Here is a 15202-nt window from a genome sequence, read left to right on the forward strand (position 1 = left end):
TTCGAGTTTGCAATGATTGCATTTTTCAACTCTTTCTCGCCGGATAGCATCAACTTCAAACGTACATTGTGGGGATGTTTTCCACTGCCGACGCCGATCCACGAACACATATTTTGATAGGCCACCTTTACATGAGCATAGCTTTCGAACGCGAGCTTATATAAGGGCGTGCGTGCGGGGCTTCGAAGGAAAGCTCTCGCCAAGTACTATCCGACGGTGGGGTATTGCCCCTCCTCCCGCCCTCCCTGTTCCATACTGCAGGAAGGAAAAAGGTCAAATTGCTTTCGAACGGATGCTAATACAAAGCTATATCAGGCAGCGACAGACGCGTCGGTACAAGTTGTGCAACTTTTGTCTCACAAGCGTGTCCTCCTAGGAACCACTCAGCTCGACTCTTCCAGTCAAAAAACGTGATTTTGTGTGAAATTTTCACCGTTTTACACACAGGTGTGGGAATGTTTTTTCCCCCTTCCCGGATCCATTGTTATCCCTCGATGGATAGGGCGCGGCTAGTAGACCAAATTTGGTACGACCATTTGCGTAGGTACGATCAACACTCGTTACTCAAAATCGGAGTCAAAGTCCTTCTGCAGAACGCGCCACGGGCTGTCATTTGAAAACGGCCTCCGGAAAATGAACCGAATTTTTGTGATTCGGTTTCACATGTGATTCGTGATGGAAAAAGCCATCGAACACTTCAATTTACATCGAGATTTGAATGCGTGTAGCGGAAGAGAACGTTTCTCCGTCGACGCTTAGATAATCGAGATAATTCATTTGCTGCTACTCGCCATTTGTCTGAAGCATTCTTACCCCGGTTTAGTAGCGATGTCCACATCTGCAACCGAATGTAGAGGAAAGAAGTTCAGTCCGGAATCAATGGCCTACAAAAATGGACAACTAAAACGAAATATCAGGGAAATGTAAAATATTTCACACCAAACAACCTTAAAGCTTGGGTTGTTCCAAAAATATTTTATCGAATAGAAATAGTGTCTTCGAAAGTCTCTGGCTCCTCTTTACCGTACTGCTCTGAGGCATTCTATCGGGGCCTTTATAGTCCAGTCCTACTCCATCACTGTTCTGCAAAAGCGGGCAGCTTTCTTTCTCACATATCATCACACACAGATTGGATTACAGAAGCCTTCATTGAAAGTGCCAAACAGGCATTCACGGTGCTGACGGAAGGAAGAACGGTTGCCACAAACTGCAGAACAATCACGAAATGGAGAAAGGTTGTGGGTCCAAAACAGCCCCAGAGTTGATTGGGAAATGCAAAACAGAACCGATAGATGATGCTAAATTCAGATGGTTCGTGTTCGAGGAGGCGAATGAGCTGCGCGATTCGTGCGCGATCGGGTTTCTCGCCATCGCAAATTGAAACTCCCTACCTTCGTTGGATCGAACACGGATCATACGCTAAGAGAACGATGCGAAGCGCATGTCTCCCATGGAACGTATTGAGACTGTAACGCAGATGAAGCTGTGCCGCAAACCACGTAACAAAGCCTTGTCGATCGAGATTCTCCTGTGTCCTGTGGCCCGGGTTGTGCAAGCGTTGAACAAGCGAGTGCGAGACACGCACGCAATTTCTGGATGAAGGATCATCATTGACGCTGAAGTTACCCTAGCAGCGAGTATCAGATTGAAGGGCCAGCCGGGCCCCCACTTGAGTTGCAGTGGACGGCCAACGTGAAACGCAAGGCGACGTTTCAGCTTCACGTTTGACCTGGAGCCTGGAGATTGCTGCACGCGGGGGAGAGCGGTCGTTCACGGCGACGGTTTCAACAGCTAAGTTTGCCACAACAAAATATTCATTATCCCACACTGACAAGTTCGAATGATTACTTACAGGATCGGCCAGCGGAACATCAGGAGGATGGTACACCGAGAACCAGGCTTGGAAAATCCCAATCGGCTTGGAGAATGTGCTCCTACTACTTCCACCGCTGGAGCCTCAATCTGGGTGACCGATTGCGGTGAGGACGATGTTGGGATGGGCTGTTTACGGGACACAAAAGGGAAACACCATCAGGCGAGTGACGATACCGGGTGGTGAGATAGTATGCACCACCAAACACACAAGCAGCGGGAAAGGCAGCGTCGACGTTCCAGGACTAGGGCATCCTGCAGCAGCACAGCGGTGTCTATGAGCAGCTGCTATGACGGCCGAATGCCACCGGTAGCAGCCATCCTTACGACAATTCCAGCGGCAGCAGCAGTACGTACGATCCACAACACCCATCGCGCAACACTCCACCGCTACACGGCCGCGCACGGAAAGCGCATCTGAGCACGGAAAGCGCATGTGATCACGGAAAGTGTAAAGTGAATCGGGAAAAAAACGATGACAGTTGTTGAACTTGTCCCGTTGTAGCCAAGGTGGATTCAAAATATCAGGTGGTGGATTAGGGGGCCTTTGGGGGTCGCCATAGTTGAGGGACTTTACGTCATTTTAGAACCGTTGACCATTGGTTTCCGCACACAAAGCTTAGCAAATATAACAGATTTCGATTTGTTATTAGGTGCATTTTAGTGTGTCTATTGATTTTATCGAAAAACGTAATAAATATATACAAAAGATTTGATGATTTGTTTATGCACGAAATTTAAAATCATGCATGAGTTCTAATCTCAAGTAAATTGCGGCCATGCGGCTCGTAGATAATGAGGAATTAATGTAAAAATTGAAAAAAATAATGATTTCTTAATTTTTATCATCAAAAATGTCGAAAACACAAAGAATTCTAGAATAAATTCACAGAATAACACAAAATAACACACTTTAATGTATGTTTCAATGTTAAATAAGAAATACTCACAAAGTCCAACATATATTTTTAAAGAATATTTATTCGAAAAAATGGGGTAGATAAATTATATGAACAAATTTAATTCATGTAAACAAAGTTTGAATCCTGGGGGACCTTACGTCAAGTGACGAATTGTCAAAATGCACTCCAGAGTCCACCACCTGATATTTTTAAAATCCACCTTGGGTGGGTCGCCATAGTTGGGGGGACTTTGGTGTCATTTTAGACCCGCTACACACCGTTGGTTTCAAAAAGTATAGCAAACAGAAAACATTTTCTTTCTTGCTTATAGGCAAGTGCATTTTTGTATTTATTCATTTTATTGAACAAACATCAGAGATACAAAATCAGGCAATACTTACTGCAATTGTCCTCGTGTGTCCATGTGTGTCTCGTAGATGATGCGGAATAAAGGTGAAAATAGCAAATAAATTAATGATTTCTTAGTCTTCGTCTCTATCTGTCCTCACCTGATCTCGGATTGCATCCACCTTGCGTAGAGCTTCGGTTGACAGTAAAAGATGCAGCGGTTCTGAATAGTACTAAATCTCGCCGATAGATGACGCTGGACATTGGGACATTGGTTCGTGTTCGAGGAGGCGAATGAGCTGCGCGATTCGTGCGCGATCGGGTGATTTCTTGCCATCGCAATTCGCAAATTCGCACGCTTCATATCTCGGCGGCATCTCGACATCGCGACCAAAAAACGGGTACCATTTTACGAGGTGTATTTAGAATCCGCGCAATAAACCGTTTCCATCAAAGGCACACATCCGCGTGTTTGGAAGACTCTCACTGCAAAAAAAAAGTAAACGTTTTCGCTACGCGATTAAATGTTAATGTTCACAAACCAATTTCATGTTTTTTTAGTTCTCTAAAGTTCCAATCCGGGCGAGGTTTTCAATACTTTTGCATTCATACTTTAAAGGCTTGCGTCCATCCAGCCTGGGTAATATGTAAGTTCTTTTTAAATTCTGCCGCCGGTTGATGCTTTGATGTTGATCCTGTTTCGGAGATAAAAGCGTCCACCACTTTGACGCATTCTCATGGAGACGCACGGTGGCGGGTGTGATACAGCTGCTGGCTGTTGGTCTGGCTTTTCATCTCCACGGACTGAAATTACAACAAAACATTATTTAAACGATGTAAACAAATGCCTACCGGTTGTTACAGGATGAAGGGAACGATGCTGAGCGCCACTGTCCCAGAAAACCTTATCACTTTTACCCGTACAAAAAAGCCGTAAAAAAGAAAACCCCAATAAAAGAAGCACACAGGACGCGACACAGGATCTGCACAGAACTCGCACAGGCCACGCCAGGCCAGGACACCGGTACGACGAAATGAACCAAAATCGGACCTGGAAATGTAACAACACTTGGATGCGTTTTCCAAAACCCACACACCACAGGTAACTAGATGGTTACCAGCCGAAAATGCGTAATCTGTCAAGTTGCTGTTTCGATCGTAGTACACATGTGAACATCACCCAACCAAAGGCTATATATGTAGACCACACTTATGCATCAGGTTATATCCTCACTACGAGTAAACGCAAGGTGACGTGTTTTCGTTCGCTCTCACTTTTAACGGTTTTTTCGAGTGTTTTTGCGAAAAATTGATTCTGCTGTTGCTTCCAGTTACATTTCGCAGGTGGCCAAAGAGAATCGAACATGTCGATTAGAGAAGGACGTGCGCCCAATTCTAGTTCGCCGGAGTCCTTGATGGTGGTGAATCTCTCCACCTATCGGATTGAAGGCGAATTCGATGCTGGTGGCTGCGGCACGGTGTTGGTGGGCAGCCATGCCCGCTCCAAGCAGCCGGTGGTGATGAAAATGGCCAGCAAAGAGGTGGACCGGCTCCTGCTCGCCACGGAGCGCCGGATCTATGCGCGGCTGCCGAAGGCTCGTGGATGGCCCAGACTCATCGACGCCGGTACGTATCGCAAACGCGACGTGCTGGTTTTGGAGCGCCTGGGGCCATCACTGCAGGACTTACTGAACTTGTGCGGAGGACGCTTCGGTCTGAAGACGGTTTCGCAGCTAGCGCTGCAACTGCTCGACAGGCTGGAAACATTCCACGAGCTGGGGTACGTTCACCGCGACCTGAAGCCGGACAATGTCCTGCTGGGTCGCGGAACGACCCGCAAGACGCTGCACTTGATCGACTTCGGTCTTGCCGAGCCGTATCGGCACCCACGCACGGGGAACACATAGCGCAGGATGCGTTTTTCCCGTTCGCCGGAACGATCGAGTTTGCACCAGTGTTCGCTCATCTGGAGTATACACCGAGCAGGCGAGATGACATTTTGTCACTCGCCTACATGCTGGTGTTTTGCTCCGCGGAGGCCTACCGTGGTATGGTACCGAGGAGCGATTTGATCCGGACGAGGCACTGCTTCTGAAGTTGCGCATTACGCCTAGCGAGCTGTGTAGAGGACTGCCGGCTGAGTTTCAGCGGTTGACCGAGTACGCGTTGCAGATGGAATTCTGCGACGCGCCGGACTATACCGAGCTGAAGCGGATGTTCCGGAATCTGCTGCGCCAACATTCCATGCAGCACGATTTGCATTTCGATTGGAACCGGTTTGGCTGCTAAACCAGCACCTAATTTCTTTTCTTCTTTCTCTCTCTCTCTTCGTTCCAGCTTTCGTAAAGTGACGTGTAAGTCACCCCAGTATAAGGCGCCGTGAAGGAACAGCCCGATGCTGGGACGGTGGCCAAATCCGATCCTCTGCCTCCTCGTGGCGCCACTGGATGTTGGCCTCTGGTGTTGTCAGACTCACCAGCGGCCTAACCAAAGAGGACGGTCAGTGGGACACCAAGCGTTTGCTCAACGGAGCTACACGTACATTTGATGCTATGGGGGTTGAAGGGAAATAAATATGTATTTATTGTACTTTAGTGTAAGATTGAGGCCATGTAAAAATACACGTGTAGCATTGGAATAAATTGAAATGTACAAATGCCTATATAAAACGAGTTAATTTTCGAGTTTGCAATGATTGCAATTTTCCACTCTTTCTCGCCGGATAGCATCAACTTCAAACGTACATTGTGGGGATGTTTTCCACTGCCGACGCCGATCCACGAACACAAATTTTGATAGGCCACCTTTACATGAGCATAGCTTTCGAACGCGAGCTTATATAAGGGCGTGCGTGCGGGGCTTCGAAGGAAAGCTCTCGCCAAGTACTATCCGACGGTGGGGTATTGCCCCTCCTCCCGCCCTCCCTGTTCCATATTGCAGGAAGGAAAAAGGTCAAATTGCTTTCGAACGGATGCTAATACAAAGCTATATCAGGCAGCGACAGACGCGTCGGTACAAGTTGTGCAACTTTTGTCTCACAAGCGTGTCCTCCTAGGAACCACTCAGCTCGACTCTTCCAGTCAAAAAACGTGATTTTGTGTGAAATTTTCACCGTTTTACACACAGGTGTGGGAATGTTTTTTCCCCCTTCCCGGATCCATTGTTATCCCTCGATGGATAGGGCGCGGCTAGTAGACCAAATTTGGTACGACCATTTGCGTAGGTACGATCAACACTCGTTACTCAAAATCGGAGTCAAAGTCCTTCTGCAGAACGCGCCACGGGCTGTCATTTGAAAACGGCCTCCGGAAAATGAACCGAATTTTTGTGATTCGGTTTCACATGTGATTCGTGATGGAAAAAGCCATCGAACACTTCAATTTACATCGAGATTTGAATGCGTGTAGCGGAAGAGAACGTTTCTCCGTCGACGCTTAGATAATCGAGATAATTCATTTGCTGCTACTCGCCATTTGTCTGAAGCATTCTTACCCCGGTTTAGTAGCGATGTCCACATCTGCAACCGAATGTAGAGGAAAGAAGTTCAGTCCGGAATCAATGGCCTACAAAAATGGACAACTAAAACGAAATATCAGGGAAATGTAAAATATTTCACACCAAACAACCTTAAAGCTTGGGTTGTTCCAAAAATATTTTATCGAATAGAAATAGTGTCTTCGAAAGTCTCTGGCTCCTCTTTACCGTACTGCTCTGAGGCATTCTATCGGGGCCTTTATAGTCCAGTCCTACTCCATCACTGTTCTGCAAAAGCGGGCAGCTTTCTTTCTCACATATCATCACACACCGATTGGATTACAGAAGCCTTCATTGAAAGTGCCAAACAGGCATTCACGGGTGCTGACGGAAGGAAGAACGGTTGCCACAAACTGCAGAACAATCACGAAATGGAGAAAGGTTATGGGTCCAAAACAGCCCCAGAGTTGATTGGGAAATGCAAAACATGAGCCGATAGATGATGCTAAATTCAGATGGTTCGTGTTCGAGGAGGCGAATGAGCTGCGCGATTCGTGCGCGATCGGGTTTCTCGCCATCGCAAATTGAAACTCCCTACCTTCGTTGGATCGAACACGGATCATACGCTAAGAGAACGATGCGAAGCGCATGTCTCCCATGGAACGTATTGAGACTGTAACGCAGATGAAGCTGTGCCGCAAACCACGTAACAAAGCCTTGTCGATCGAGATTCTCCTGTGTCCTGTGGCCCGGGTTGTGCAAGCGTTGAACAAGCGAGTGCGAGACACGCACGCAATTTCTGGATGAAGGATCATCATTGACGCTGAAGTTACCCTAGCAGCGAGTATCAGATTGAAGGGCCAGCCGGGCCCCCACTTGAGTTGCAGTGGACGGCCAACGTGAAACGCAAGGCGACGTTTCAGCTTCACGTTTGACCTGGAGCCTGGAGATTGCTGCACGCGGGGGAGAGCGGTCGTTCACGGCGACGGTTTCAACAGCTAAGTTTGCCACAACAAAATATTCATTATCCCACACTGACAAGTTCGAATGATTACTTACAGGATCGGCCAGCGGAACATCAGGCTTGGAGAATGTGCTCCTACTACTTCCACCGCTGGAGCCTCAATCTGGGTGACCGATTGCGGTGAGGACGATGTTGGGATGGGCTGTTTACGGGACACAAAAGGGAAACACCATCAGGCGAGTGACGATACCGGGTGGTGAGATAGTATGCACCACCAAACACACAAGCAGCGGGAAAGGCAGCGTCGACGTTCCAGGACTAGGGCATCCTGCAGCAGCACAGCGGTGTCTATGAGCAGCTGCTATGACGGCCGAATGCCACCGGTAGCAGCCATCCTTACGACAATTCCAGCGGCAGCAGCAGTACGTACGATCCACAACACCCATCGCGCAACACTCCACCGCTACACGGCCGCGCACGGAAAGCGCATCTGAGCACGGAAAGCGCATGTGATCACGGAAAGTGTAAAGTGAATCGGGAAAAACGATGACAGTTGTTGTTGAACTTGTCCCGTTGTAGCCAAGGTGGATTCAAAATATCAGGTGGTGGATTAGGGGCCTTTGGGGGTCGCCATAGTTGAGGGACTTTACGTCATTTTAGAACCGTTGACCATTGGTTTCCGCACACAAAGCTTAGCAAATATAACAGATTTCGATTTGTTATTATGTGCATTTTAGTGTGTGTCTATTGATTTTATCGAAAAACGTAATAAATATAACAAAAGATTTGATGATTTGTTTATGCACGAAATTTAAAATCATGCATGAGTTCTAATCTCAAGTAAATTGCGGCCATGCGGCTCGTAGATAATGAGGAATTAATGTAAAAATTGAAAAAAATAATGATTTCTTAATTTTTATCATCAAAAATGTCGAAAACACAAAGAATTCTAGAATAAATTCACAGAATAACACAAAATAACACACTTTAATGTATGTTTCAATGTTAAATAAGAAATACTCACAAAGTCCAACATATATTTTTAAAGAATATTTATTCGAAAAAATGGGGTAGATAAATTATATGAACAAATTTAATTCATGTAAACAAAGTTTGAATCCTGGGGACCTTACGTCAAGTGACGAATTGTCAAAATGCACTCCAGAGTCCACCACCTGATATTTTTAAAATCCACCTTGGGTGGGTCGCCATAGTTGGGGGACTTTGGTGTCATTTTAGACCCGCTACACACCGTTGGTTTCAAAAAGTATAGCAAACAGAAAACATTTTCTTTCTTGCTTATAGGCAAGTGCATTTTTGTATTTATTCATTTTATTGAACAAACATCAGAGATACAAAATCAGGCAATACTTACTGCAATTGTCCTCGTGTGTCCATGTGTGTCTCGTAGATGATGCGGAATAAAGGTGAAAATAGCAAATAAATTAATGATTTCTTAGTCTTCGTCTCTATCTGTCCTCACCTGATCTCGGATTGCATCCACCTTGCGTAGAGCTTCGGTTGACAGTAAAAGATGCAGCGGTTCTGAATAGTACTAAATCTCGCCGATAGATGACGCTGGACATTGGGACATTGGTTCGTGTTCGAGGAGGCGAATGAGCTGCGCGATTCGTGCGCGATCGGGTGATTTCTTGCCATCGCAATTCGCAAATTCGCACGCTTCATATCTCGGCGGCATCTCGACATCGCGACCAAAAACGGGTACCATTTTACGAGGTGTATTTAGAATCCGCGCAATAAACCGTTTCCATCAAAGGCACACATCCGCGTGTTTGGAAGACTCTCACTGCAAAAAAAAAAGTAAACGTTTTCGCTACGCGATTAAATGTTAATGTTCACAAACCAATTTCATGTTTTTTTAGTTCTCTAAAGTTCCAATCCGGGCGAGGTTTTCAATACTTTTGCATTCATACTTTAAAGGCTTGCGTCCATCCAGCCTGGGTAATATGTAAGTTCTTTTTAAATTCTGCCGCCGGTTGATGCTTTGATGTTGATCCTGTTTCGGAGATAAAAGCGTCCACCACTTTGACGCATTCTCATGGAGACGCACGGTGGCGGGTGTGATACAGCTGCTGGCTGTTGGTCTGGCTTTTCATCTCCACGGACTGAAATTACAACAAAACATTATTTAAACGATGTAAACAAATGCCTACCGGTTGTTACAGGATGAAGGGAACGATGCTGAGCGCCACTGTCCCAGAAAACCTTATCACTTTTACCCGTACAAAAAAGCCGTAAAAAAGAAAAACCCCAATAAAAGAAGCACACAGGACGCGACACAGGATCTGCACAGAACTCGCACAGGCCACGCCAGGCCAGGGCACCGGTACGACGAAATGAACCAAAATCGGACCTGGAAATGTAACAACACTTGGATGCGTTTTCCAAAACCCACACACCACAGGTAACTAGATGGTTACCAGCCGAAAATGCGTAATCTGTCAAGTTGCTGTTTCGATCGTAGTACACATGTGAACATCACCCAACCAAAGGCTATATATGTAGACCACACTTATGCATCAGGTTATATCCTCACTACGAGTAAACGCAAGGTGACGTGTTTTCGTTCGCTCTCACTTTTAACGGTTTTTTCGAGTGTTTTTGCGAAAAATTGATTCTGCTGTTGCTTCCAGTTACATTTCGCAGGTGGCCAAAGAGAATCGAACATGTCGATTAGAGAAGGACGTGCGCCCAATTCTAGTTCGCCGGAGTCCTTGATGGTGGTGAATCTCTCCACCTATCGGATTGAAGGCGAATTCGATGCTGGTGGCTGCGGCACGGTGTTGGTGGGCAGCCATGCCCGCTCCAAGCAGCCGGTGGTGATGAAAATGGCCAGCAAAGAGGTGGACCGGCTCCTGCTCGCCACGGAGCGCCGGATCTATGCGCGGCTGCCGAAGGCTCGTGGATGGCCCAGACTCATCGACGCCGGTACGTATCGCAAACGCGACGTGCTGGTTTTGGAGCGCCTGGGGCCATCACTGCAGGACTTACTGAACTTGTGCGGAGGACGCTTCGGTCTGAAGACGGTTTCGCAGCTAGCGCTGCAACTGCTCGACAGGCTGGAAACATTCCACGAGCTGGGGTACGTTCACCGCGACCTGAAGCCGGACAATGTCCTGCTGGGTCGCGGAACGACCCGCAAGACGCTGCACTTGATCGACTTCGGTCTTGCCGAGCCGTATCGGCACCCACGCACGGGGAACACATAGCGCAGGATGCGTTTTTCCCGTTCGCCGGAACGATCGAGTTTGCACCAGTGTTCGCTCATCTGGAGTATACACCGAGCAGGCGAGATGACATTTTGTCACTCGCCTACATGCTGGTGTTTTTGCTCCGCGGAGGCCTACCGTGGTATGGTACCGAGGAGCGATTTGATCCGGACGAGGCACTGCTTCTGAAGTTGCGCATTACGCCTAGCGAGCTGTGTAGAGGACTGCCGGCTGAGTTTCAGCGGTTGACCGAGTACGCGTTGCAGATGGAATTCTGCGACGCGCCGGACTATACCGAGCTGAAGCGGATGTTCCGGAATCTGCTGCGCCAACATTCCATGCAGCACGATTTGCATTTCGATTGGAACCGGTTTGGCTGCTAAACCAGCACCTAATTTCTTTTCTTTCTCTCTCTCTCTTCGTTCCAGCTTTCGTAAAGTGACGTGTAAGTCACCCCAGTATAAGGCGCCGTGAAGGAACAGCCCGATGCTGGGACGGTGGCCAAATCCGATCCTCTGCCTCCTCGTGGCGCCACTGGATGTTGGCCTCTGGTGTTGTCAGACTCACCAGCGGCCTAACCAAAGAGGACGGTCAGTGGGACACCAAGCGTTTGCTCAACGGAGCTACACGTACATTTGATGCTATGGGGTTGAAGGGAAATAAATATGTATTTATTGTACTTTAGTGTAAGATTGAGGCCATGTAAAAATACACGTGTAGCATTGGAATAAATTGAAATGTACAAATGCCTATATAAAACGAGTTAATTTTCGAGTTTGCAATGATTGCAATTTTCCACTCTTTCTCGCCGGATAGCATCAACTTCAAACGTACATTGTGGGGATGTTTTCCACTGCCGACGCCGATCCACGAACACAAATTTTGATAGGCCACCTTTACATGAGCATAGCTTTCGAACGCGAGCTTATATAAGGGCGTGCGTGCGGGGCTTCGAAGGAAAGCTCTCGCCAAGTACTATCCGACGGTGGGGTATTGCCCTCCTCCCGCCCTCCCTGTTCCATATTGCAGGAAGGAAAAAGGTCAAATTGCTTTCGAACGGATGCTAATACAAAGCTATATCAGGCAGCGACAGACGCGTCGGTACAAGTTGTGCAACTTTTGTCTCACAAGCGTGTCCTCCTAGGAACCACTCAGCTCGACTCTTCCAGTCAAAAACGTGATTTTGTGTGAAATTTTCACCGTTTTACACACAGGTGTGGGAATGTTTTTCCCCCTTCCCGGATCCATTGTTATCCCTCGATGGATAGGGCGCGGCTAGTAGACCAAATTTGGTACGACCATTTGCGTAGGTACGATCAACACTCGTTACTCAAAATCGGAGTCAAAGTCCTTCTGCAGAACGCGCCACGGGCTGTCATTTGAAAACGGCCTCCGGAAAATGAACCGAATTTTTGTGATTCGGTTTCACATGTGATTCGTGATGGAAAAAGCCATCGAACACTTCAATTTACATCGAGATTTGAATGCGTGTAGCGGAAGAGAACGTTTCTCCGTCGACGCTTAGATAATCGAGATAATTCATTTGCTGCTACTCGCCATTTGTCTGAAGCATTCTTACCCCGGTTTAGTAGCGATGTCCACATCTGCAACCGAATGTAGAGGAAAGAAGTTCAGTCCGGAATCAATGGCCTACAAAAATGGACAACTAAAACGAAATATCAGGGAAATGTAAAATATTTCACACCAAACAACCTTAAAGCTTGGGTTGTTCCAAAAATATTTTATCGAATAGAAATAGTGTCTTCGAAAGTCTCTGGCTCCTCTTTACCGTACTGCTCTGAGGCATTCTATCGGGGCCTTTATAGTCCAGTCCTACTCCATCACTGTTCTGCAAAAGCGGGCAGCTTTCTTTCTCACATATCATCACACACAGATTGGATTACAGAAGCCTTCATTGAAAGTGCCAAACAGGCATTCACGGAACTGACGGAAGGAAGAACGGTTGCCACAAACTGCAGAACAATCACGAAATGGAGAAAGGTTATGGGTCCAAAACAGCCCCAGAGTTGATTGGGAAATGCAAAACATAACCGATAGATGATGCTAAATTCAGATGGTTCGTGTTCGAGGAGGCGAATGAGCTGCGCGATTCGTGCGCGATCGGGTTTCTCGCCATCGCAAATTGAAACTCCCTACCTTCGTTGGATCGAACACGGATCATACGCTAAGAGAACGATGCGAAGCGCATGTCTCCCATGGAACGTATTGAGACTGTAACGCAGATGAAGCTGTGCCGCAAACCACGTAACAAAGCCTTGTCGATCGAGATTCTCCTGTGTCCTGTGGCCCGGGTTGTGCAAGCGTTGAACAAGCGAGTGCGAGACACGCACGCAATTTCTGGATGAAGGATCATCATTGACGCTGAAGTTACCCTAGCAGCGAGTATCAGATTGAAGGGCCAGCCGGGCCCCCACTTGAGTTGCAGTGGACGGCCAACGTGAAACGCAAGGCGACGTTTCAGCTTCACGTTTGACCTGGAGCCTGGAGATTGCTGCACGCGGGGGAGAGCGGTCGTTCACGGCGACGGTTTCAACAGCTAAGTTTGCCACAACAAAATATTCATTATCCCACACTGACAAGTTCGAATGATTACTTACAGGATCGGCCAGCGGAACATCAGGCTTGGAGAATGTGCTCCTACTACTTCCACCGCTGGAGCCTCAATCTGGGTGACCGATTGCGGTGAGGACGATGTTGGGATGGGCTGTTTACGGGACACAAAAGGGAAACACCATCAGGCGAGTGACGATACCGGGTGGTGAGATAGTATGCACCACCAAACACACAAGCAGCGGGAAAGGCAGCGTCGACGTTCCCGGGACTAGGGCATCCTGCAGCAGCACAGCGGTGTCTATGAGCAGCTGCTATGACGGCCGAATGCCACCGGTAGCAGCCATCCTTACGACAATTCCAGCGGCAGCAGCAGTACGTACGATCCACAACACCCATCGCGCAATTACTCCACCGCTACACGGCCGCGCACGGAAAGCGCATCTGAGCACGGTATGTGATCACGGAAAGCGCATGTGATCACGGAAAGTGTAAAGTGAATCGGGAAAAACGATGACAGTTGTTGTTGAACTTGTCCCGTTGTAGCCAAGGTGGATTCAAAATATCAGGTGGTGGATTAGGGGGCCTTTGGGGGTCGCCATAGTTGAGGGACTTTACGTCATTTTAGAACCGTTGACCATTGGTTTCCGCACACAAAGCTTAGCAAATATAACAGATTTCGATTTGTTATTATGTGCATTTTAGTGTGTGTCTATTGATTTTATCGAAAAACGTAATATATTAACAAAAGATTTGATGATTTGTTTATGCACGAAATTTAAAATCATGCATGAGTTCTAATCTCAAGTAAATTGCGGCCATGCGGCTCGTAGATAATGAGGAATTAATGTAAAAATTGAAAAAAATAATGATTTCTTAATTTTTATCATCAAAAATGTCGAAAACACAAAGAATTCTAGAATAAATTCACAGAATAACACAAAATAACACACTTTAATGTATGTTTCAATGTTAAATAAGAAATACTCACAAAGTCCAACATATATTTTTAAAGAATATTTATTCGAAAAATGGGGTAGATAAATTATATGAACAAATTTAATTCATGTAAACAAAGTTTGAATCCTGGGGGACCTTACGTCAAGTGACGAATTGTCAAAATGCACTCCAGAGTCCACCACCTGATATTTTTAAAATCCACCTTGGGTGGGTCGCCATAGTTGGGGGGACTTTGGTGTCATTTTAGACCCGCTACACACCGTTGGTTTCAAAAGTATAGCAAACAGAAAACATTTTCTTTCTTGCTTATAGGCAAGTGCATTTTTGTATTTATTCATTTTATTGAACAAACATCAGAGATACAAAATCAGGCAATACTTACTGCAATTGTCCTCGTGTGTCCATGTGTGTCTCGTAGATGATGCGGAATAAAGGTGAAAATAGCAAATAAATTAATGATTTCTTAGTCTTCGTCTCTATCTGTCCTCACCTGATCTCGGATTGCATCCACCTTGCGTAGAGCTTCGGTTGACAGTAAAAGATGCAGCGGTTCTGAATAGTACTAAATCTCGCCGATAGATGACGCTGGACATTGGGACATTGGTTCGTGTTCGAGGAGGCGAATGAGCTGCGCGATTCGTGCGCGATCGGGTGATTTCTTGCCATCGCAATTCGCAAATTCGCACGCTTCATATCTCGGCGGCATCTCGACATCGCGACCAAAAACGGGTACCATTTTACGAGGTGTATTTAGAATCCGCGCAATAAACCGTTTCCATCAAAGGCACACATCCGCGTGTTTGGAAGACTCTCACTGCAAAAAAAAGTAAACGTTTTCGCTACGCGATTAAATGTTAATGTTCACAAACCAATTTCATGTT

At 46.7% G+C, this 15202-nt stretch overlaps 1 protein-coding gene across 1 annotated transcript; it reads left to right on the plus strand.

Annotated features, from left to right (window-relative positions):
• The first annotated feature begins 10247 nt into the window (after positions 1–10247).
• On the plus strand, positions 10248–11173 carry LOC120901121 (casein kinase I-like). Its single transcript, XM_040308829.1, has 2 exons — positions 10248–10759; positions 10870–11173. Exons 1-2 carry the CDS (start codon positions 10248–10250, stop codon positions 11171–11173), a joined length of 816 nt encoding a protein of 271 aa, XP_040164763.1.
• Positions 11174–15202: the final 4029 nt, after the last annotated feature.

Source organism: Anopheles arabiensis, chromosome 3 (assembly GCF_016920715.1).
Source record: "Anopheles arabiensis isolate DONGOLA chromosome 3, AaraD3, whole genome shotgun sequence".
NCBI lineage: Eukaryota > Metazoa > Arthropoda > Insecta > Diptera > Culicidae > Anopheles > Anopheles arabiensis.

Coding starts and splice junctions, on each gene's coding strand:
- LOC120901121 (XM_040308829.1), top strand. CDS start 10,248: ATGTCGATTAGAGAAGGACGTGCGCCCAATTCTAGTTCGCCGGAGTCC. Junction 10,760..10,869: donor GACTTCGGTCTTGCCGAGCC/GTATCGGCACCC, acceptor TACACCGAGCAG/GCGAGATGACATTTTGTCAC.